The sequence below is a fragment of the Adiantum capillus-veneris genome, chromosome 1 (assembly GCF_014529385.1).
Source record: "Adiantum capillus-veneris isolate H3 chromosome 1, ASM1452938v2, whole genome shotgun sequence".
Taxonomy (NCBI): Eukaryota; Viridiplantae; Streptophyta; class Polypodiopsida; order Polypodiales; family Pteridaceae; genus Adiantum; species Adiantum capillus-veneris.
This window is the reverse complement of record NC_140931.1, coordinates 177,512,626-177,539,017: the sequence shown is the minus strand read 5'-3', so window position 1 is coordinate 177,539,017 and position 26,392 is coordinate 177,512,626. Positions and strand designations below refer to the sequence as shown.

The 26,392-nt window shown below is 42.8% G+C and overlaps 1 protein-coding gene across 1 annotated transcript in view; it reads right to left on the bottom strand.

Annotated features, from left to right (window-relative positions):
* Positions 1 to 26,392, bottom strand: part of FLDH (NAD(P)-binding Rossmann-fold superfamily protein) — a 45,605-nt gene that overhangs the window by 5,585 nt on the left and 13,628 nt on the right. Inside the window, exons 2-3 of the mRNA XM_086523631.1 lie at positions 18,650 to 18,778; positions 7,917 to 8,081 (exon numbers count right to left, since the gene is read on the bottom strand). Coding sequence (XP_086379757.1) covers positions 7,917 to 8,081; positions 18,650 to 18,778 — 294 coding nt within the window. The remainder of the gene's footprint in view (positions 1 to 7,916; positions 8,082 to 18,649; positions 18,779 to 26,392) is intronic.

Here is a 26,392-nt window from a genome sequence, read left to right as displayed (position 1 = left end):
CATCATCAACAAGACAATTGAAGAGGAACAACGAAGAAGGGTACGTGCTCTACACGTGAGAGTGACCGGCCTAAAAGATTCAAATAAGGTGGACCAAGAGGTGTCAATGATGGGGGTGGAGAAGCCCTCGCACACACAAGCTTGGAGAGTGGGCAAGAAGAATGAAGGTAATGGGGAGAGTTCAAAAGAACCGGCTCTCATTTTGCGCTTTCCCTCCATGGAAGAAAAGAAAGACTTTTTAAAGAAGAGGCCAACCCTCAAGAAAACAGGTATCTTTTTAGGAGATGACCTTACCCTCTCACAACTTGCACATATGAAAGAGGTCATGCCGGAGATTATAGCAACAAGGGAGAAGGGAAAGTTAGCCTTCTACAGAAATGGACGAGTAGTGATTACAGAGCACCGCTCTACATGACGGTGCGAGACCTATGGGACCACTCTCAAGATGGCGGTTTGGAACTGTAATGGTTCGTATAGACTTGATGTGGGGGCCTTTGAGGACAGCTTCAGAGACAAAGACATTGTTTTCTACTCAGAGACTCATCAAGCTCCAGGACAATTGATGCCGCATATATCAAGATACAGATGGGAGACAGCTTGCTGGACATGCACCATATCTGAGCATGGGACTAGAGGATCAAGAGGTGTAGCAGTTCTTTTCAGAGAGGAGCTCCAGCCACCACTGCACATAGTTCGGAGAGATGATCAAGCCACATACTTGTGGGTGAGGCTGAGGGCAGAGACTGGACGTTTCTTGTACATCGCCATATGCTATTTTCCTCCTAGCACTTCAGTTGCTTCACCCAGAGGACAGTCTCCTTACTCTGTACTTGATGATGATATTTGGGAGTTCTCCAGGGATGGAGACATCATACTTTTGGGGGATTTCAATGCCCGTACAGGCAGTTCAAAGACGGTTTTCTATGACACCTCAGAGAAGATGCTCAGAGAGCTAGAGCCAGAGGAGATGGGGCTTGAGAGATGCTCACACGACAGAGAGCATACAGAGTATGGGAGATACCTCAGGAGATGACGACTACTCACAGTTTAGCCATACTGAATGGCTTACCGACTTTCCCATCGTCTACAAGTTTTACTTGTTTTCCACACAGACATGGGTCCAGTATTGTAGACTATGTTCTGACGCATCCGAGCTTTATCTCACATTCAGGATTTCACAATGGGGCCCAGGCTTGTTGGGATAGCAGTAGATCATGCACTTTTGACATTATCAGTCTCCTTTGAGTACAATACATCTCAGGCCTCACGGGGTGGTAGACATCCACGCTATACTTTACACCAGAGACTGACTCAGTCTATGAAGAGGAGATACGTAGGCTTTTATGCACATCAGAGCCAGTATACACAGTGGAGGAGATCACATCTATGCTGACAGTGACATTACATGGAGCAGCGACAGAGGCAGACCCACACACTCAGCCTCGTCAGAGACGTCGTTCTGGGCACATGCCCCAGAACAGCTGGTACGATGAGGAGTGTCGACAGAGGAGAGCTCAGATACAGCGGGACCGTATTGCTACACGACGACTAGTGTGACGGAAGAAGCGAGCTTTCTTGGTCCAGATGGAGCAGGATTTATATCAGCTCTTCCTTAGTAGAGATTCAGGAGAGGCTTGGCGTCTATTCCATGAATAGTCTCCCCCACCAGTGATTACGTCTACAGAGCTATGGGGGCAGTATGCAACATCTTTATACACTGTACCTGGATAGCCACCACTACCAGATCCACCACAGCCATGTCCGGCTACGAGCACCTTCTTTACCACTGAGATGGTAAAGGAGGCCATTGACAGGATGAAGACCAGACGGGCACAGGATCATGAGGGTTTGGTAGCAGAGCACATTATACATGCTGGAGACTTGTTGGCAAAGATGCTTGCACGGTTATTCAACCGTGTCATGTGTGAGGGCTTTCTTGAGTCTTGGAGATTATCTACTATAGTACCTATCTTCAAGACAGGAGACTCCATAGTGCCGGGGAATTACCGTACTATCATGGTAGGACACACATTGGCACGGTTGTATACATCCATCTTGAGCATAGGCTGAGCAGTTGGGCAGAGATTATGGGCATACGAGCACCTGGACAGGCTGGTTTCAGGAGGGGTTTCTCCACACTGGATCATGTCTTTACACTCAAAGCTATCATTAAGGAGGGTCGAGCACATGGTAGACGGATATATTGCAGCTTTGTGGACTTCCGCAAAGCTTTTGACACAATATTGAGGGCCAGATTGATGCGCCGACTTATGGAATTGGGGGTACCCACACAGCTGATATGGGGGATTATGGCATTGTACAGTTCAGTGATGGGTCATATACACACATCAGAGGGATACCCGACATAGTTCACTCCACTATCGGAGTGAAACAGGGAAGCCCATTGTCCTCTACTTTATTTGGTATGTATGTTGATGAGATCTCTGATTATATTGACAGAGGAGGAGATAGAGGTGTTCAGCTTGCACGGACATGGATCCCTCTTTTATTGTATGCTGACGATATCGTGTTGATATCAGACTCACCAGAGGGTATGCAGAGACATTTGGACGCATTGCATAGTTTTGCAAGGGATAGTGGATTGTCTGTCAACCTTGGTAAAACCAAGGTCATGGTATTTAATACTACGCCACATTGGGTTAGGAGATCAGCACCTACATTCACATATGGTCAGGACAGTATGGAGTACACTGATGCATACACATATCTTGGGGTGGTCTTTAGTGGACCGAGGTTCACAATGAAAGTGGCAGCAGACACTAGATTGACTCGTGCCTATGCAGCCCTAGGCGGTTTAGATCTGTGAAACACTCTCTCCGCCTCTAGCGGTGTAGCAAAACCATAAACACCAATGCTATAAGAAAAATGGTAGCAACTTATACACACTCACTATCTCTCTCTCAATCGCATATACACAATACATATACACACGAACACAAACATATATGCACAAATACACACCTGCACTCGTGCTACGAGCACATATAAGTAAAAACTCATAACAAGATTATCTAGAAAGACTTGCACGCCTATAAGCATGTCCACGTACACATCCATAAGAAAAACAACAACGACCCAACCCAACATCTTTTGTCCGGTGGTGGCTCCAATATCTCCCAGGAGCAGTTTAGGGAGTGAGGGCAGTTTTGTGGCTTTCCGGCCATATCTAAGGTATCTTCTCAACGGTAACACTCACATATTGTGCCCACCTAGTAAGGCTGGCATGAGGTGGGACCCCTTTTCCTAGGGTTTCCCGAGGTTAGAGTCTCTAGTTATCTACATTTTTCCTTTCTATGCCCGGCCACGGACCTCGTTCCCCTATGCCAGTTTATTATTAGTTGAAATAATATGGCATATCTATAGTGCGCCCATGTTATTTATTGTTGGGATGAGAGTAGGGCAAATCTAGGAGTCCCTATATAGAGACCCCACCAAAGTAGCCAGGAATTCATTTGAAGATCCCTCTTCATCCCAACCTGTCCTAGCCTGTCAGTAGCAACTTTTTTAAGCCAAAGGATCCAGCAAAAGTGAAGCTATGGAAGCGTGTAAATGCTCAGATTCGATCATTCATCATCCCATCCATCATCAGTCACATTCGATTGAACTCCAAAGCCTTGGCCGATTCTTCCAACAACTACAACAACAAGAAGGAGAACGGTAAGAAGAAAAGCAACAACAATACCAATAAGACAGATGCTGAAAAGGATCCTTTGAAAGCCGGTCTGCATTGCAATCATTGCAGGGAAAAAGGCCATTATTGGTGAAAGTGTTCAAAGTGAGTTGGTGAAACTTCTACTTCTTTGGCTGCAGTAAAGGCCCAAGCCTTTGTTGTCACGTGCACATCTAACCCTATGTGCATGTGGACAAGCTACTTCATGACAAGGATTCCGTTAGCTTAGAAAGTGTTCTGGCACCTTTGTGAGTCTCTTCGCAGACCGTGCATGTCCAGGCACTTAGAGTAGATGCATATCCTCTAGTTGCACACAACATGATCATCAGCATTACCATCAAATTCCATCAAGAGCATTTTACAGTGCACAGAACCTATTTTCCCTATTTTAGCCATTTTTCACTTATTATTAATAAGTGACTTTGCTTAGAAGCTGGGCAGGGAAAATTGGCTAAGGATATATATAAGAAACCCAGCGCTAGCACTTTCTGGCAGAAGAGGCGGCAGAGACCCAATTGTTTGGCAGTGCACCTTCTCAGCAAGACCCCCCGCGGAACAACGTTTTCAGCCATAAAGAAAGGCCAGCGTTTTTCATCCATTGCAGATCAGCCTAGCGTTTTTGCATTTGCAGATTACCATCAGCGTTTGCAGATTCCCGGCGACAAGTACCCCATTAGCATCAACGTTTTGCATTTTCAGCAGTCAGACTCAGTACCGCAGCCCCTAAACCTCGCAGACCTCACCTTCCCGCAGCAGCAGAGCCTCGCCGCACAGTCAGATCAGCCAGCGTTTGCAGATTCAGCCCGCTATTCGCAGATTTCAGCATCTGCGTTTTCAGCGCATCGCCGTCGCATCGTCGTCATCACCGACATAGAGTCAGAATTCAGCAGATACACGATTTGCAGATTTCAGCCCCTAACGTTTTCAGTTTTCAGCCCGTCTCGTCGTCGACATTCGTCGGCAAGACCATTGCATTTAGACCATTGTAGAGATTTGTGCAATCAATAGCAAAGACTTCTCCCGCCATTGAGAGAGGGGCCCTTGGAGGAGGGTTTGACAACATTCTGGTGTCGTATTCTTCTCTCTCTATCTCTCAGTCTCAGTACCTTCATTCACAGCGTCATTCACTTTGTTTGTGATCATTTGCATTTTCTCACTAAAGGAACAGAAGGCTCTCCCTTCTGTAAGTAAAAGGAACCCTTGAGCACAATTCGGAGCACTCAACTTGAGCAAAGTTCAACATTCACTTCTGCTGCACCTTATATTTGTTCATTTGGAGATATAGACTACTCTAGGGACATTGGAGGTTGACACAGCTCATGGTTCAAATTCTCTAAGTTGGATGATACTAGAGCTTCATGGCACATGACACCTTGAAAGGATTTTTTATCCAACATGCGATGACATTGTGGTTCCATTTTCATTGGTGACAAATCAAAGATTCTTGTTCACAACGAGGATACCATGGAGTTGACTCCAAACAGCAGAGGCGCTCAGCACACCTCCAAGGTTCTTTATGCTCCAAAGTTAGGATTTTATCTCATGTCGGTGCACAAAATGTGCAAGTTAGGCATGGAGGTGGTCTTCACAATGGATGTAGTGTCCATACAAAATCTCAACTCCGACAAGGAGGTCAGAGGGGGCACAATGGAGCAAGGCCTCTACAAGCTTCGCGCTCTTTCTTCAATTACAGATACTCCTACAGTTGATTTATGGTATTATCGGTTTAGCCATTTGAATGTTGATGCACTTCCTCGTGCTTTTCGTGAACCGCCGGCTTAAGGCTTACCAAATGTTGGGAGTAAGCATGGGAAATGCATCACTTGCATTCGTGGGAAGTAACATAGAGAGTCTATTTTAGAAGCACTCTACACGTCGAGCTACAGCAATTTTGGAGTTGGTTCACATGGACCTTGTGGACCTATACAGAATCCCTCCTTGGGCAGAGCTCTCTATTTTATGTTGCTGATGGATGCTTTCAGCCAATTTACTTGAATATACTTTCTTGAGCACACCATGATGCATAAGAAGACACTATCATGAGAATGTGCACCACAATAAGGTGGTATGCTATGCATGCACTATGTAAGTATGCACTACCATAGCATTCCTAGCAAAGGAGAAGACATTAGGCATCTCTTGCACTCTCTCCCTCTTAGTGGTTCGAGGAAACACGTCAAGCATGCTACAAATCTGTGGAGGATGATGCTCTCATTGCGTCCTAATCGCAACATAGCTAAGGTGCCCCTTCGGTTTCTGGTGGAAGAGATTTTACTATCTGGGGTGCTCTCATTGCATCCTAGCCACGACCTAGCTATGGTGCCCCTTCGGTTTCTAGTGGAAGGGATCGCCATAGTCGAGAGGAGGAGAAGGCGGTGTAAAGTCTTTGGAGCCCCTCCCAGCCCAAACCCCCCCCCCCCCCACCACAAAAAAAAACAGTTAAGATTTTCAGCCCTCACTATCTTGGTGGCGTGTGCTGCCGGTTAATCGGAGAAGGTGCGGAGTATGATGCCCTGGCAGTCTTGAATTGCTTGGGGTTGCAGCACCACCTGGGAAGATTTATCCAGCCCTGTCCCAGAATCGCACTAAAGATATTGAGGGGGTTTTTTCATCATTGGTTGTATCTTGTAATGTGGATTTATGATGTTCTATTCTGATTGTTTATCCCACACAAATAAATTGTTTGATTGAGAACGAACGTAATGAGCCAATATTTTTTAGAGGTCTTAATGAGATATTAGAGGGAGACTCTAACTTGCTTGATGCAAGATTTAAACCCACTAATCGAAGAACGATTATATAAGGAGGGTAGTGGCTCATTGGGAGTCACAACAACTTGTCCACACTTAATCAACTAATCAAGAATCAGAGAGTAATTAAGCTAATGATTCTGATTACTAAGGTAAGATTGGATTACGAGATACTAATCCAATAATGGCTTTGATACCACATGTTGAGTTAGGGTGGATAAACCAACGAACCATTCACATGAAAAGATAACAAAGTAGACATAACTTGTACCATTGAAATGTGTGCATAGATTGGTATAAGGCATATACTATATTACATTTATATATGTATATGTACATATGTCTAGATAGATACATCCATATGAAGAAAGTGAGTGTGTGTGTGTGTGTGTGTGTGGGGTTGGGGGGGGGGGGGGGGGGGTTGGTGGATATACGCACACTATGTACATGCATAAATTATGTTTCACCCAATTTGCATTCTATTCCATATGCCCAAACATTTGGGTAATGGCACCAATGTAAATTGAGCATTAAACCTTCAAGCCTTCTTTGGTTCAAATTTGAAATTTACTGCTAAAAGCACATGGATGCAATGCTGGTGATGAACAAATATTTGTTACAAGCAGGATGCAGAGATATATTGTGTAGTCCATTCAAAACATTTCTTTAATGAAACAATGCTTTGCTTCAAATCCTTTGGAAAACAAAGCAAATCCAAGAATAAAAAGCATGGACACTTAATAAAACAAGAGAAAATTACCAAACTACCCCTAAAATTTTTGTCAATTTTCAAACTACCCATCATATTTTGCCAAACACTTTCAAAATGTCCTTATTCAGAATTTCCCCTTGTTGCATCACTAGAGACAATATTTTTTGCAACTCTTTATGAAAATATTGGTTCTCGTGCAATAATAGATGATAAAACTGGAATTTAGATGGTATTCTGGGGTCTTGAGATGAAATGGTTCATTATTTGTAGACGCAAATGCCTCTATTTGTGAGCTCGTCGGTGAAAATTTTTCTAAGACACGTAAAGATAGATGTCTATCGTCAAGAAGAATAAACCACACAAAATTGGAGCAATCCATCCAAATTTGGTACCAGGGCATTTTGTAAATTTTTAAAATTTTGGTAATTTTACAGAAAGACCTGGTTTTCAAGAGCTGCCATATGCATTAAAAGGAATTGTACATCATGTTTTTAAGCTCGTCTTCAGGTTTCAGAATCAAAAAGCTCGTGTTCAGATTCTCATATGGTTTAGATATACCCCTCAGAAAAATGAGTCTCTGATTTGAAAACCACCAAAGTTACTTAATAAGGGCATACCTAGAGTTTCAAATTTGAAAGATTACCACAAAAATGTTGGACATGGTTTTATTTTCATTTCAAAAACTAGCATATATTTAACGAAACGAGCTTTTGGTAAAAAGCCCATGCAGGGCAAACAAATCAGCACAACAGAAAGAGCTTACTAGTGAGACCAAAGCATTCCCTTCTGTAACCTTGCCAGGACCGTAGATTACTCCTGGATAGACAACTACAATGGGCAAGTTATTTTTGGCTTCTTCTAAGGCAATAGCATCCGCTAGCACTTTGGACTTCTCATACTCTGTGCAAAAACAATCACCAGGGTGCATCTGCAGGTCAAAGCAAAACAAGATAACGAACTGGAATATATGTGTTTTTCATGAAAGAAACCAGAGTACAAGGTAAAAACCTCAATCTGACAAACCTTTTCATAAAACAATCAGAATGAAAACAGCAGTTTGCCTTGGCTTCATCGATCAAAATGGGCCTTTGCACAGCATTATCGAGCTCTAAGCTCAACATTGAGGGGTATTAAGCTGCATATATACTCTAGCTCTGAGCTTCATTCAAGGTTAAAGCCGCACTCTCTTGTTCCTTGATTACCCTGCCAGCTCTCATCGGTTCCACTTGGACTTTGGAGCGTATGTTGGATATCTCCGAGTATTTCCCCAGCTCCATTTCTCTGCAAAGCTTTTGTTTGCTTGTCAGCAATGGCATCTCCAGTTGCTGTGTGTGTGCATATGATGTGAGTTTCACAGATTTCTGAGAGTGCATGTCACCCCTTGCACTTACACATGTTTGTAGTGAGCTGCATGGGGCAGTAAGACCCATCCAGCGATAGCTTCATGCATAGTTTTTTCCGGACCCGTCCAATAGGGGAACCATACTACTAGACCTGTCCAAGTCCGATCGAATAATGGTTGGGTGATTTAAAAAACCCTATCTACTTTGAGACTCAGTCATGATTGTCATTGGTATGTGCTATGATAAATGATCTTGGATTGAGCTAGATTCTAAAATTTCTATGATGTTTCACTGCATTCTCTGGTTTAAGAGTCATGTTTAGACTATTTTAGTGTGCCGTATGGAATCCTTGGAGGGTTTGATCCATACTTATTCCATACTTCCGTACCCATCCAACTTCGGCATATGGTTGATGTTGGCTTCATGCCAATTTGAGCACCTATGTGAGCTGTTTCCAAATGCTTTCCGGGCTCCATATGTGATTCGGCACCTTCCATATCAGTACCCTTATGTATTACGTAACCAAGTTACAAGCCCATAGACATTACATCAGACAGGAGGCATCACAAAATAAACGGAGCTGGTACTGACAAAACCCCAGAAATATGACAAGTACAAACCTTAGGGGAAAAACGACCAATGATACAATGTTACAAAAGATGGGTGATACATCAAAGGCTAGGGACAAAGAAGGGAAGGACAACTGTAGTAGAGAGCTGAAGCAAAAACTGGTCACCAATGAGGGCCAAAAACACACCCGGGTCTCCAAGGCCAAAAGGTGCATCCCAACAAAAAAAGCCATCACCATCGCACATCCACTCTGCACACCAGTTCTCTTAAAAGCATCTGGGCATTATGTTGCATGGCCTTGTGAGAGTGTGTGTGCATATGCACGCCCATCCATGTTCTTTACATATTTTAATACTGGACCCTATGGTCCGTTTTGAGTTTTAGCAACGATCGCATGTTCCATCACACTCAAAGGGATTCCTTTCGCTTCTGTGAGTGCTTTTGCAATAAATGATATATGTATTCACACATCCAAGATGTTGTTTTGCAGTTTTTTGGTGCATGCCATCTTTACCCTATCCAGGTAGTGAGCTATGGCCTACTCATTGTGAATTCACCTTCAATGTGGCTTTCGCTTCACCTTGGGGGTTCCCACCAGTAATATTACTAAAATGTGCGTATGTGCGTGCACGCACGCGTGCATGTGTGTGTAAGTGTGCTGAGGATCATCCTTCGTCAAGGTGGAGGCGGCTCGTGTGCTCTCTCTCTCTCTTTCATTTCAGTTGTTATTGAAGTGCTAAGAGTCTATTCAATCTATGGCACGTCGCGCCCTCCCCGTGACACCCAGATTAGCAAATGTGCGATAGTTTCACCCCGAAACTTAGCCCTCGTCAAAAATTATAAATTAAATCATCTAATGATTTAATTTGTTGGCTTGGTGGATAATTTTCCCTACCTCAACCTAAAAGAGTTTAGAACCTGTAAAAATGTTCTATAAAAGAGCAATCAGCCCATCCATTGACATCAGAAATAGGAGCACTAGCAAGAAGTGCAGATCAGCATCAACGTTTTGCAGACCCAGGTCAGGCCTACTGTTTTTGCAGCACTCAGCCAGCGTTTTCGGATTTCAGCCCAGCATTTCCCTTCCAGCCAGCAGATGAACTTCCCTTCCAGCCTGCAAAGCAGCCAACATTTTCAGTTTTCAGCCCTTCCATCGCCGGAAGTCTGATTTACTCGATAGATCTGCTGCATTTTGTGTGCCAAATCTGCCTTTTTGCAGCCAGTTTCATTCCTCTCACATCGGTAGCACAATTCAGCCCCAGATCTACCCCTTGGTGGCCATCAGCAATCCCACATCGAGAAGGATCCAAAGGTGCATCAAATCAGCCCCAGAGGTGCTTTATCTTGAAGAGTTACCAAGGCGACATTCTGCATTCCAGTTAGTAGTGTCTGCACCTGAGGTATTGCATGTGTGTACATTCCATGTATAAAATTTAAAGCAAATACCACATCCGCTACGGTGTGGAGGGCCCTTGAGAGGGTTGGTTGGGATCCCATCAGGTGTCACTCTCCTCTTCTCACTCTCCTTCTCCCTCTACACATCTCTACCGCTCTCTCTCATTCCCTCTCTTCAAGGACAAGTAAAAGGAGCCATCATTCAAGTTAAAAGCAATCACTAACGCAAGGAAAAGAAGTACACCATTTCAACTCCGCTGCACCTAACACAAAGTGATGAAGCGATAGAGCCACACCCTACACAGTCAGATTGTCAAATGGTGACATGGCAGCCGATACCGTACAAACAGATGGCGTGGCAATGTTGCTCACATCAGTACGATGGCATGTGTACAGACGTTGTTGACGTGGCAACCAACTCATGAGTTCTTTTTCTGGAAGCCTCAATGTGGGCAACCATCTTTAGCAATGTGAGTCGTTTTCAAAAGGTGCCATGTAGTGTGTCACAAACTAGTGACGCGGTAGAGCTACCCGAACAAAAACACACACATGCGCTGACATGGCATGACCACCCGCAAAGGCGATGACGTGGCAAAGAGTTATACGGACAGGTTGGCAGTAGTACGGATTTTAGAGTTTTGCCTTGACATGCTGACGTGGCAAATTGTACAGATTTCCGTGTTTCACGCTGGCTACTGACGTGGCACGTTTGTACGGATTTTTGCAATTTGCGTTGATGCTTTTTGGTAGTTTTTCAAGACCCCGAACTTATTAGCCACACCAATCCTAACTTCATCGCGAATCGGGCGTGCTCCCGTCTTCATCGCTCTGTCTTACAGAGCATAAAGCCATTAAGAATCCTAGATTATGTAAGGATTCTAGTTGCTAATCCTTCGTTAATTACTTAAACTCATGATTAAGACTTACGAAACTTGAACTGTACTCAGAAACAAGACTTAGAAGACTCTGTGTTGATTGCTTGAATGACTGCTTGAAACTGAGTACAATAGGCTCCTTATATAGGAGACGAAGAGTCACAAATGAAAAGACAAGTCTCATGGTGAAGAGACGCGACTTTCGACGTCACATCCTTTCGGCGAAGAGCTGCAACCATTAGGCGAAGAGTCGCACCTGTAGAGCGAAGGGGTGTGACCAGTCATCGAAGGAGTGTGGCTTTTGGCGAAGAGGCACGTCTCTTGAGCGAAGGGTCGTGACCATCCAAGCGTAGGGTTTCTCCTTGGCATGGCACTTTGCATATCTGCAACTAGGAGTAGATGTAATACTGCAACATAGTCACAATCGTGACATTCCCTCCCTCTTTAAATAAAACCCAAGGTAGTTGTAGAAAACTCCGGGAGAAGGAAATATATTTTTGTAGTGCTTCTGCATCCAAAGCTCTTTCTGTTAAGTCCCACGTCATGGCACTGTTATTTCCCATGACTATTTTGCGAAACTGAAAACTGATCATATCTGCAACTTGATTAGTGCCTTTGTCAAAGTCATTTGTAACTTCAACTTTGTCCAAGAAAAGATTGAATCTTTATCTGCTTCGAAAGAAATTATTGGTAAACTAACTTGAGTTTTCTGTTGAGTAATGACCAGTTGTTGGAAATCTGTAAGGTATTCCATTGGTTTGTCTGGAACAGTAAAATCCTCCTGAAGGGATGTCGTAGACTGAGACTAAGTAGTGCTTGAGGGTATATCCATCTTTAAAGGTTTATCAATAGAACAAGTTGTGTCCGAAAATTCAATTGCAGCAACTGAAGTCGTACTGCAAGAGTCTGCATCTGTTTTATCCTTTGCACCGCTTAAGGTAAGGACTGAAATCTTCAAGTTTAAAAAAAATATCATTCACCATAGCATCTGGTATCTATTTAGAGACGAAGACTGTATTCTGCAAGGGCGGTGATAAGGCGACTTTTTTTGCCTGGATCACGGCCAAAGAAGTGGTTATGTGCTTGTTGGTTGTCCCACAAGAACTGGAATCTTCTGAATCTTCAGCTTTCTCAGCGGGTATTAAGGCTTCCAATTGAGAAGGGGGAGGTCGAGGGAGCTATTGCCTCTTAGACCTCTGAAGGATCCTCTTGCACAAGGAAAGGATCAATAAATCTTCAACTTTACCACCATCAAACAAGAAAGACTTAAATGTAGGGCATGGGTCGCAAGGGGGAACTTGTTCAAAATCCCGGCATTCACGACCGAGTACTCGACTAGGGTCGGATATATGTGCCACTAAGCCCATCTTGATATGGCTGATGATCCTTTGGAAGCTTCATGTTCCTGCTTTTGTTGTTGATGATTCCAATAAGAAGTTGGTTGCTTAGAATTGTAGCTTTTTGAAGAATATTCATGGTGAGACTTTTGTTGCTCGCACAAAGGTACTTTGTGTCTAGTTGTCTCTTAGAAACCATACTTTGGGTGAGAAAATTTGAGTTCCGAAGGCTTTTGTTTGAGTGGTTCTTCCTGGTTGACCATTGAAGCGTCGGAAGAAGATGGCGGAGAAGCAATATGAGTAGTCCGAGAAGCAGAGGATGACTTTGGGAAGAGGTTTGCGTCTGCATCTACTCCAAGCGAATGTGACTTGATGCGAGACTTGTCGAAATTGCTGCCATCTGCTTTTTGAGAACTACTATCGGATCTTCTAGTAAAATATTGTCGTCGACATCTTGTGATTCGGCCATGCCGACTGCTCAGCGAAAGTAACTATTTCTCCGAATAAGGCTAAGAACTGATACTTCGGGAGAAGGTAGAGTGTAGCAGCAAGGGTGAGAGGCTCACGACCTTCAGGTCCCGGAAAAATTTTGCTCTAATAGCACTGTAAGGATTCTAGTTGCTAATCCTTCATTAATTACTTAAACTCATGATTAAGACTTAAGAAACTTGAACTGTACTTAGAAACAAGACTTAGAAGACTCTGTGTTGATTGCTTGAATAATTGCTTGAAACAGAGTACAATAGGCTCCTTATATAGAGACAAAGTCACAAATGAAAAGACACGTTTCATGGTGAAGAGACGCGACTTTAGACGTAAAGACACATCCTTCTGGCGAAGAGCTGCAACCATTGGGCGAAGAGTCGCACCTGTAGAGCGAAGGGGTGTGACCAATCGTCGAAGGAGTGTGGCTTTTAGCGAAGAGGCACGTCTCATGAGCGAAGGGTCGTGACCATCCAAGCGTAGGGGTTCTCCTTGGCATGGCACTTTGCTATCTGCAACTAGGAGTAGATGTAATACTGCAACATAGTCACATCGTGACAGATTACACATGGGTTCTCGTGGTGAATCTGACAAAGATAACACCTTTCAGTGGGCAGGCAATTGAAATCAGACGCAGAAACTAAAGAAAGAATGAAGATTTGGATAGATTCTTGGTGGAAAATTTGCCAGAACGGAGTACAAGACTCAACTGCAGGTTGACACATCTGTGAAAAGGTTGATCAAGTACTCCAGAGATCCGACATACAAACGTCAACTGCAGGTTGACACATCTGTGACAACGTTGCACCACATGGTCACCACCCATTGTGCACCCCAAATCACCAGTTTATCAACTAGCTTTGGCTATAGTCTTTAAGTTCAGCGTTTTCAATATTTGGGATGACATATGTATATTGATTTGTCTCATAGGCCGAATTCGGCCCTTTGAAAACATTCATAAATTTTTTCTTTCTTCTCTCTTTCTCTCACACATACACCAAGATACACATGCGCACGCATAGTCACAAATGCATTACCATACACGCATGCATACTGAAACCGGCCCATAGGCCGGTAGACGTAGGCTTTCACCCGATAACTTTACTTTAGACTTTAGGACACAAAGGAACTTCACGAACAAGCCTGTGACTGGAATTCAACACTTCAAGGCAAACCACGGCCTAGCAGCTAGAGCGCTACCAAGCAAACATCGACACCTTGTTGGCCCCAAAGACTGGCGCCCCTTTTGGTATTTTTTTATTTTATTATACAAAAACCTATAAACTTCTACAAGCTGTCCCACTTTTATCGGGCTGAAATTCCTCTACTCGAACCCAATTTCGGCAAAATAACCACAGTAGAAGTCTCCACAGACAAAATCCCAAGCAAACATAGACTTTCCACGCACTTTAGAGCTCTTTACAAAACCTGGCGAGAAATTGCAGCTCGCTGATTTCTCTGTTTTGCGCTCCGATCCACGTGCCGATCGCTTTTCTGGGTAGCCCTCGAGCTCTCGCAATTGTAGGGTCACTTGCCCCTTGAATTAGACGAGATTCCTCGCGGGAAATCTCTCTAAATTGTCCTGTACAAGCACCCAATGCTTTCCCGAGGCTCCCCTGAAAAATAAACGATCCGAACGCTTCCACCTAACCCTCACCAAGCTGTCCAAATCTATCCATGGCTGTAATTGCAGGTTTTTGACCCGATTTCGCCAACATAACGGAGCAAAAATCCCTGTAGTACACGTCAAGGACACTTTTCCTTGCGGTATGGAAGCTTTCTAGTGAGCTGCAGGTCAAATTCAGTATGCTGTAATTTTCTATTTTGCCACTGTTAGGTGCCTACTGCCTTGTACACGCATCCCAAGGCCTTTCCGAGGCTCCCCTGGCGATTCCCTGCAGTTTAGGTGCAAAACCCTTAACCTGCAGAAAAACACAGCACGCTGTAATTCTCTGTTTTGGATTGTTTCAAGCGGAGCGAGCACGCCTACGCATGCCTCAGGTGCTCCCGATCGTAATGGGACAGTTCCCCTGTAAAATGGACGGGTTTTCACGCGAGAAAACTCTCCAACGTTACTTCACGATGGAAACTGTGCGCACCGGAAGGGGATTAGCGATTAGCTAATCCCGTTCATGTACAGAAGGCTCTTGCCTTGGCAAACGCGCATAAACCCCCAGAACTGTACATGGTCATCTGAGAAGCCCATCTAGAGGGGCATTACCATATGTGCAAAGGGGAGAGAGAGATGTGCGAGAGCAAATCGTCGCGCTACATAGAGCAAGGGAGAACGCAAGCTTTCCATTAAAGCTGTGAGCACCTACACCCACTACTCACACACACCTTAGCACTCACTTATGGGCTGAAATCAGCCCCCTCTCTTGAAATGGGCGCCCCTCTTGCTGATGCTTCTGGCAATTGCATTTGGAGCCGCCATGTGTCCAGTTCGCCTCTTTTGAGTTGATTCCCTAGTACCCACCAACTTATACCACCAACTTATAAATGTCGCGAGGGGCCTAAATGACTTTGAACTGAGCCTAGACATCCTTTTACTGCTCAGATTCCAGCGCCGATTGGCCCGACCAACTCGTGGTGACCTGCCCTTCTCGATTGCGGGTGAAACTCTCGGCCATCGACCGTTTCACACGGGCCATACAATGTCCGACCATTTGCAACTTCACAAAGAAGGGTCCCAAAATTAAACAAAAATCATCGGAAAGAAACCAACAACTCAAGTTAGCAATTGCCACGTCCTCGTGACACATACATACACCGTGCATATCTGAAAGCCATGGCTAGACCCCCACAACACCGAGACATGGCTTTCAAGGGCTCCGACGCAATGGACAAGAAGATCGAGTGCAAATTGACCGACATGGTCAAGAAAAACAAACCCATGATTGATAGCGATATCAACATATCCAACGTGACCTTGCTCACATGGCAAAGATGGAGGAGATGGAGTAGAGAAGGGAACAGCACGATTGGAAAAAAGCACGACAATAATGGATCCACGACAAAAAGGAGTGGAAGTAGGAGAAGGAGGCGATGAGAGAGGAAATTGACATCCTCAAAGCAAAGTAGCCTCCTTACATGACCGCCCATAGGAGAAAGGGAAGATACTATAGTGATGGTGCATGCATTATGGCTTGAGATAATACATGTATTCAAAGGACAATATGACAACACGCAAGGCAGGTCAGATAGGGCTAAGAAACAATAACAAGCTTTCATTAAATTGTGGCATCAAGGACCTTCCTTCACAATGAAGTATGGGCTTTAGTGCCAATTCTTTGTACTGCTTCAACTCAGTACAAGGCCGTTATTCCCTCCTCTATATCTTCACGCGGAAGCATGCCAGAGAATGAGCCCTTCACACATATTTAAAAGCCCTTGGCCATGAAAAGCAATTACATCCCAAAAGCATCTGACCTCCAAAAGCATCCAGCGCAAAATCAAGACGTCCGTACACCTACCACGTCAACAATTCTACAATGCAAAACCCGAACGGTCCGTACAATTTGCCACATGGCAGTCAGCTTGTCAACACGCTTTTTGGATTGTCCATACAGTCATGCCACGTCATCAGCGGCTACGCAAAACGTCTTCTGTGTGTGTCCTGCTTTATTAATGTCTAGTGTCACTTTGGCCCCATCGGACGAGGGTCCATAAGTTGGTAGAACTGTTTTAATTTGCTCCACTCGGCGGGGATATGTAAGTTGGTGAGAACTTCTACTTCTTCTAGGGTTTAGACCTCTCGTTCGGGATCTGCAGGTTGGCTCAAGTCTTCAGTGGCTTGACACAACAATGATTTGTGACAATCTCCCCTCTGCGTAAAGTTTTACTCATGCTAGATGTGATATAGGCCATTGGACAGTTTCAAAAACTAATTACAAAGATCTGCTTTGTGCAAAAGAAAAAGAGATCCCCAAGTTGGAATATGGATATGGCTATGACAAGCTTCAACGTGAAGAGGAGGGGTGAAAAAATGTTCCTCTTGGTTTGAAACGGCTCTTATACATTGTCCACATTCAAAAATGAAGTCTTTAAGATTTTGTATGATCAACACTATGCCATTTATCCTTGCAGCTTTCAATGCAACAAGCGTGTTTCTAATCATCCATTCTCATCCATCCTTTGGATGATAGCTTGCTTCTTTTTGAAGTCGTGTTCGGATAGGAAATCTCATTCAAAGAAGGCAATCAACACTGTTTACAAATTTATTTTACCTTACCTTCTTGTATGCCTGTTTTGATACCCACTTGATTACCACGAGAGATTGAAAAACATTGACTAGTTTGAAATCTTATTTTTGTCATTTTTTATTCTTACAAAATCGGACCTCCACATTGAGTGCATGCACTTCATGTATATTTCTATTTATTGTGAACGTAATTATTTTAATGGACAAGAAAAAGTCTATATATGTGAAACTGTATGTGTGCATATGTGGCCATGGCTTGCATACATCTATTGGCATCAATGCCATCAATGTATTGAAATCCGCTTATACCAAAATAGCATAACTAAGGTTTGTTTTGGAGCCATCTTGTGCTTTATATATTCCTACATCAATCCTAGAAATACCCAAATTCACCATTGCAAAATATAGACTACCATGATAGTCACAAAAGATAACACGGTCATGAGTAGTACTAGCACACGTGTGCACACACATACACCACAATTACTGAAAAAATTCTATCGTGACTCTAGAGATGCACAAAGACTCGGTCATAATTAAGCGTAGCACTAAACAATGCTTGAGTTAGACAAAATTAACACAACAATAAGGTACCTAATAGAGCATCTGTGCCAAGAAAGGCAAAGGTAATCAACACGATATATCAATTGATTGCAACTTAGATAAAGACTTTTTAATGCGAGATATGTATGCCCACTAACTGAAAAACACAACTTATACCTAAATAATTCCAAAACAACTCAAACTTGCTTTACACACACATGCACACCCCATGGCAGTCACCCACAAGACAATATAACCATCAGCTCCATCATGCATAGTATTGACTGAATACCACGACATCCCCACTAACGTCTTTAGTGCCCAATAGTGGGTGTAGAACTAGGTATTAACATATGCTCCCCAACACAACACACAACACACAACACACGCACACACATGAGCATACATGAACACAAAGGTCAGCGTACTGAGTTTCTGTCATAACCCCGGAACTCAGCATCATTGTCTGTTAAAAATTAAAATGTCTAAATGAGGTTAGATATATTCAAACAACACACCCCTTCATTCATTTCACTAGAGTCCAATCTGTTAAAGACTTACATATTTTAAAACAGAGTGATTTGCCTACTTTTGCTATTTAACCTTTGTGAGACATGGTTTGTGAACACACCCCTTCATTCATTTCACTAGAGTCCAATCTGTTAAGGACTTACATATTTTAAAACAGAGTAATTTGCCTATTTTTTCTATTTAACCTTTCTGGGACATGGTTTGGGTCAAAAAAGTACCTGGCTCTCATCAACTACTTTCCCATCCGTAGGACCAATAGCAAAAAAGGATGAAACATAGACAAGCTTGGATACTGTAGAAGTGCCACGGATTGCTTTCACGACATTCTTCAGTCCATCAACATTCACCTGTCAAATTAAATAATCGTATATTAGATATCATAAAGTTATAACACTAATTATATATGTCACATGCACACCTGGTTTGTGTTGACATGCTACTACTCTAAGTTAAGTCTATGAACTGGCAACCTTGAGAGCCTGTTCACAAGATTTGCATGCCCAAACAAATCCAATACGTTAATGTTCTAACCCTCTTTCTATTAAAAAGAGCATGAGGCATAGTTTCACTTTGTTACAGCTTGATGGGCATCCACATGTACATTAGGATTGAAGGACCCTTGCCTTTGGTCTCCGGCCAATCAGAGAATTGTCGCATGAGATGTGCACTAATATGAAACTTGAAACCTCACACTTGCGTGTACTTTAGAAGTGACAACATAACTTCAAGAGTCGCTTGCAAATATGAGGCTTTTAGCCACTTATGGGGTATATAAATAATGGGTGCTTCCTTGTATGCGCAACAAGTTTCTGTACCGGTACCTTTGTGAGCCTATTTGAAAGACTTGCATATTCTATTAAAGCCATTAGATTAATTGAAACCCTATATCTTTTTGTATAAGGTGCAATGTGGCAACCAAGTATGTTAGTTAGTAGTCTAAACTAGTAGTACACATATCCACAGTAACCTGGCAGCCAAAATTGGAGCATGTTGTGTGCAAGCATGTGCATCTCGCTACTGCGTCTTTGCAAGTACATTGGTGTGGTGTAATTTAAATAACTTCTTTTGGAGATTTGTTGAATAACATTCGAAAGAGATAATTGGTGGACGATCCGCACTAGAAGACGCTTGGCACAATTTATAGAATTTTTTGAGCCGATTCACTTAAATAAAGCAAAGACATAATTGGGCATTGATCGAGCTTGGGAATAATCGGTATACAAGAGACCTATGTTGATAGTCAAGACGGACGGGTGCCCTTCGAGTCGACCCCTTCTTCCATGAGCCCTAAAAATTTTCATATATCTTCATTAATTTTTGAAAAGCCTTGTAATTATTTGTAGACGGGCAAGCTCTGAAAAGCTAAGTTGTAAAGTCTGCAAGGGGGTCCGAGTCTTGTAAGTCGGCCATTGGCCAAAAGAGCCTAGGTATAAAGCCTATTTTATAAAGTGGGAAGAGGACACATTATCATTATCAAGTTTTGAAGATTGAAGCGTACGACTGAGAGTGACTACTCTCTTGCAATTTGTAATCATCGTATCTTGAGCTCTGATAATGGCATTTCAATTTTGAAACTTGCATTGTGTTCCTTGTCTAACGCTCTTTCATTCAAGTACATTCATTGTCGATTCCGCTGTGATTTGTGACTACGCGTTCGTAGACTTAATCTACTGATTTGAGGACGTTAATGACTTTTTTTGACATTTGGACCATAAGAGAGTGTTCCTAAACCCTAGGGCCACCTTTCTGGTATGTTCTATTGCAGTTTCCAAGACCTTGATCATAATGGATTGTGATTTTGATACCTCCTTGGAATGTGACCAAACTTGGTAGGTTAGTGCCCCTAAGTGTTAGGGACATCATCCTAAAGATTTGTAGCATTTGGATTCCATTTGAGTGCCGAAACACGTTGATGATTGAGTGCGGTGACATAGGACATAGGCAGATTGCCAGATTTGAGAGCAATGGATTTGCATGTGCTAGAGATAGTGTTATTCCATAGGTTCACTTCTTGAGGTTGACACCCTCAACGAGTCTTCGTGTCCCATCCAAGTCGCTTCCCTGAGTGTTCACATTATGTTAGTGCCAGAAAGCTATGCTATAGACGTCCATCGTGGCGTCCGCTAACATTGAAGCCGTTGCTGGGGATAGTGATCCTTAGGTGGTGAGTGACCTAGTCATAGCTTTTTTACTTCGAAACCTTGATTTTGATTTCCACTTCATTACACTTGAGCAGATAGAGCATCTAGACACGAGGTTTGGTGCTTGGTAGAGTTTAGAAGTCGAGGATGTACTAGATCTATTTTTGAGAGATAAAGAGGGTTGTGAATGAGATAGCCAAAAGCATTTCATTCTTCGATTTTCTCGTTACTTTCAAAGTGTTGTACCGTTTTCCGTTTCAATTCAAATTTATACCATTTTGTTTGTTTTTGTTTCATGTTTCAATTTAGTACTTAGAAGTAGGGTAAGTAGAAACTACCTCCATCAAATTTGGGTAAAAAGATCATAGGAAAAAAGGACGAAAACCATATTTTGAGCAAAACGACCATAAACTCTGCAAAATTGAAAATTTGATGGTCAGAACTTCAAAGCTGATCTAAATTCAAAAATAAGTGCAAAAAGGACATAACCAGACCATAGACAGTGAATCTGGAAATTTTCATGTTGTTTGGTGCAAGAACATGGGTCGCGATCCATGACCCCGACACAAACTGAGCAAGAACTAATACCAAAGAATTCTACTGGGGTCTAAATCTCCAGATACGCACTTTTGGTGGAAAAATTGACACAAAAACTCCATCAAATCAAAGAAATTGGACAAAGACATAGGAAACCTTGGAAATCGACAAAATTTGGTGCTCTTTGGTTTCCAAATTCAAAAATAAGTGAAGATCTGACCTCTACAGTGTCTAGATATACAACTGACCAAATTTCATGACCAGATATTGTGGAACATGAATCGCGATCCATGACCCCCTAAAGTATCTGAGCCTGAGATTTGAACAGTGAAAAGCTGATACCACTTGGGGCAACTTTGGCGAAGGCCATCATAGTAAAAAACAACAAAAAGTTGACCAAAACACCAAAATACAAACTGTAAGCCAAAAACCGCAGGCAGCCACAAAATTTTTCTTTTGTCAAGGTGAAAGGGCTTCAAATCTAAAAATAAGTGGGTAGGTGGACCCCATAAACTTCAAGTAACAAACTGACCAAGTTTGGGATCAAGACATGGTGAAACATGGATGCCACCTTGCTAGTTTCTGGGGCTGTAACCTCACAGACTTGTACAGAGACCAACCCAAACATTTTATCCAAAAACAAGGGTAGCAAAAAACATCCCAAAGAGGCTCAAACAAGGAGAAGTCTGTCAAGTGCAAGTAGTTGCAATACAGGTTAATAAACTGGCTTTTGGAAGACCTAGAGAGAATTAAATCATCTAAAGTTCACTTAAAGAGGCTGTGAGAAACCTGTGTGCCAAGTTTCTAGTGCTTCTAACACTGGGATACATGGATCAGAATTCATTATCCCCGACACAGAAAGTCTCCAGATTGGTATCAGTGATAGCACTAGTCTGTGTGAGCACAGTGGTGTTTTCAAAATTCAACTTGGAGTTGAGATGTGCAAATTGCAAACAAAATAGGAATTGTGTCAAAAGTTAGACAGAATTTTAATATTAGCAGATTTCGACTAGCCCAACGGCTGTAAAGCTATAGCCACCAAGTGAATTTTGTACAGGTTTTGTGAATCAGAGTTGAAGTAACTTGCTTTTGATCGGGAGGTCGAATGCACCATAAAAGGGTAGCTGGTCAAGGTTTTGCAAGTTTCGTTTTCTTGATGTATTTGCGGTCAAGCAAGTTTTATCGAAGTAGAAACCCTACTAATAGAGACCAATCAAGCCATATTTCGACCGAGGGTGGTGTCAATCAAGGGACTATACCCTCCTTAGAGACTATCTTGGAGGAGAGTCTTTCTGATATCTCTTCGGAGAGATCATACACCTGTATGACTGAGAGATAGAAAAGTGTGAGTTTCAAAGAAGACACCAAAATGGGAGCAAGACCATTGCAGCTTGCGTCAAACCAGAAACTTTTGCACTTGCACTATCATTTCAAAAACGAGCAAGGAGCTCAAATCTATAAAGACGGTATTAAAATTGAAGAGACGCATAGTGAGCTTAAACTCGTAGTGCCCGTAGATTACAATGGCAATCGCTATTTCGATGAAGAGGGAAATATGTACATCGTTGTGCTTAATACTTTTATTGTGGACAAATGGGGATTAACAAGTACCGAAGAAAAGGTTGACGTAGAGCCTGAAGAGAAACCTCCTAAGCTAGATATTCCAAATGCCAAGCTTAGATGAATAAATGTGGCTACACGCGTCAACACCGACAACACGCATGTGGGCTTATATAAGTATGATAACGGGGAGCAAATGCTCTACTATAGGTGCAAAGAGCCCAATGTGAGAGAGTTAACAGAACAAAAATGCTTGGTACGTGTTTATGTTTGAGATTGAGAGAGGCACACAAATAGCATGTTAGACAAGTACGGTCCGAAGTACTCGGCAGTGAGTCGTAATGAGCTCGAGGGATATACGTACTTCGGGGGCCCACTCGATCAGTACTATGTCACCCCTAGCGTGTACAGACCTGCAGTCTCAGACACAACAAGACCGGAACCTACGAGAGTGAGTCCTCTGAAATCTCATGTGGAAGACTCATTTAGTCGACCTCATCTGTCTGAACCAAGACCAATGGGATTCCTGGATTCCTGTGTTCCTATGTCAACACATAGAGGAAGCGCAGTCCCAGACACGATTTTTAGTACAAGGGTGTTGGATTTCAAGACGGAAAGTAGAAACATAAGACCTGAGGGAAGGGTGTCTGAATGAGTCCCTTCCAAAACACTTGTCAGTGGTTATGAGATGAGAGATGCTATGGGTGGAGAACCTAGATTGATGAGGATGGTTGTAGAAACTCGAAAACTGCGACCTTCTCAAGTGATTGAGTGTGTGTTGAAGAAGTACAACGGATCAAGAGATCCATACGTGCATGTTTTCATTTTTAAGCAAGTCTTAAGAGCGGAACAAGTAGCAGATTTCCACACACAATACGAGGGGTTTAGGTTCACATTGGAGGGAACAGCGTTGACTTGGTTCCAACCACTAAATAGTAGAGTTTCCTGAACATCGATCAACTCTTACGAAAGTTTGCGGAGGAATTCTCTAAAAGGAAAATCAAGCATAACATTGTCTTCCAAATCTATGCTTTCAGACAGAAAGAAAATGAAAACGTAAAGGAACCTTCACTTCGTTTCAAGCAATACATTGAAAGATGTCCAGTGAGAAAGTTGCCACAGGGCGATCGATTATCGGTTCTCTTTATTGAGGGCTTGAAAAACGGAACTCTCAAAAAAGACTTGCACTTAAAAGCATGCACAACATTTGAACAAGTCACTAGGGAAGCATTGCACCTAGTTGACAATTGTAAAACATATACCTTCATAAGTTCAGAATAGTCTGAACTCACGAATTACAAGAGGGAATAAAGCACTCATAAAATTATAAAAGCAAGGGACAAAGAAAAGAAAAGAAAAAAAACAAACAAACAAACAAACAAACAAACTAAATCACTTTGTTTGCTACGAAACAAAACTAGATAAAACAAAACAATATTAACTTAAAAATGTTTTTAAAAAAGGCATGTGTAAAATAAGTTGACGCAACTTACTTGGCTTAAAACAAGTACTCAACTTTAAGCAAAAAAGGATAAGACATCTTAAAAACTTAATCCTAGAAATCAAACTTTACACAACAACTTCTAATGGAACACATTCTTAAGTCCTCAGATAAGCTAAATACGAAATCGAAAAATGAATACTACTACAAACCTACGAAGAGCAAAGAACCAAACTTGACAATATGTGATCTCAACTTTGCTGCTTGACAATTGTAAAACATACAACGAGGTTACTGAGGACTCAAAGACCAATACTAGCATTGCCTCTTCTACCATCAGTGAATCTACTGCAAAACAGAGTGCTCGTGCTTCAATCACACAAAACATGGAGCAGTTGGTTGAAGAAGTGGTCTGCAGAATGAATCAGACCTACCGGCAAAATCCTAACATGAGGCCGCAACAGCCACAAGTAGCCAATGCTCCAAGAGTTTAGAAGTGGTGTGCCATAGAGCAGAAATGTACGAACCACGAGACTAGTAAGTGTTTCTATAGAGGAACCTCGTGCGGAAAGGCAATATGGACCGTCGGCAATGCAACAATTGCAACCGCCTCCAAGGTACCAGATTGGACCAAACAACCCGATACAGGGAGGGGACAAACCGCAACCAATATTGGGGCAACATCCGCCTTTACCTCATGAAAATCGAGCAATTATGCATTATGCGCAGCCAGCAGAACCTCTCTAAAGTAGCCAATAATGCCACCGACTATGTATTATGAGAAACCAATCGAGAGTCACGCGAGGGAGACAACGGGAGTAGCTTATACACCTAATGAGAGTCCATTTTGGGCTAGTACTAACGAAACAACTAAACCTCCATATGTGGCACAAACATCTAGAAATCAGTTCACGATGGACGAAAATACACTCATGTTCCTAGCAAACCAGAACTACAAGTCTAGGGGTTACCCGCCTAGGGCAAGCCAGCCAACTGGAGCACCACTAGCAACCCAACGAGAGGGCCCGTGCTATGAATGTGGAGGCGATCATTGGGCACGAGTGTCCACATAAAGGTCACTCATGTTCCTAGCAAACCAAAACTACAAGCCTAGGGGTTACCCGCCTAGGGCAAGCCAACCAACTGGAGCACCACTAGCAACCCAACCAGAGGGCCCGTGCTATGAATATGGAGGCGATCATTGGGCACGAGTGTCCACATAAAGGTCAACCAACGAAACTTTTTGGATTTTGTGATGGGTGTGGAAGAGATCACTTGATTAAAATCTGCACAAAGAACCCTGACAATCCGGAGAAGGCAATTGTCGACGTCATAGGGATTTTACTATGCACGAGCGGATCGCCGACAGTTCAAGTCAAAGTGGTGACTCGAGCTCGAGCTCAGGGAGCGGCTAAAAATCGGCCTATAGCTGACGATTTGAGACTTCCAGAACAAACTGAATTTGAAAACCGATCAATTAGAACTCAAAGAAAATCATGGAAAGCCAAAAGGGACAAAATGAAAGCGAAGAGGTTGAGGAAGAGAACAACTTTGGAAACACGATTGTACAGCTTAAACATAAGCAAGAAAGCAAGAAAAACGCAAAAGGACCGAAAGAGTCAAACATTGACTCGGGCGGTTCAGTCTTGGTGGAAAAAGTAAACAAGCAACTAAATGCTATACTGCAAGCCTATGCGGCAAGGCTCAATAACAACTACACTTTAGAACAAAGAATACTGACTTATCCGCATCCAAAGGACGAAACCAAAAGACTGGAGAAGACTTATAGAAATTGCTTAAGCCTTGATGCAACCTGGAGGTCCAACATTTCCTGAGCTTGTAACACATGAGTTGGGAAAAGGAAACACGGAAACACGAGAAGAAACAAACACAGGTGAGAAGTATATGATTCAAGGATTGTGTGACTAATGTGGAAGAGATCATGTGCTCATGAATTGTGCACAGAATCCAAACAACAAAATCAAACCCGAAACGGCAAACAAGGAAAAACCAGGTACCACGAAAGTGGCGGCAAACACAATAGAAAACAATAGATCCTTAGAGAGCAACCAGTTCCGCGAGTAGACAAACCTTGGCCACAATCAATGTGTGAAACGATCAGAAACACGAAAGACGGAAGTGCTACATTACCATAGTTGCCAAGAAACGCGTTTCTTCACTCATGAAACGTACGAAACGTTTCGGAAATGTATTTGTATGAGTTTGGATGTTTCAAAGGTAAAGTCAAGGCTCATGTTACATGTAAACCTTGAAGTCTCTTG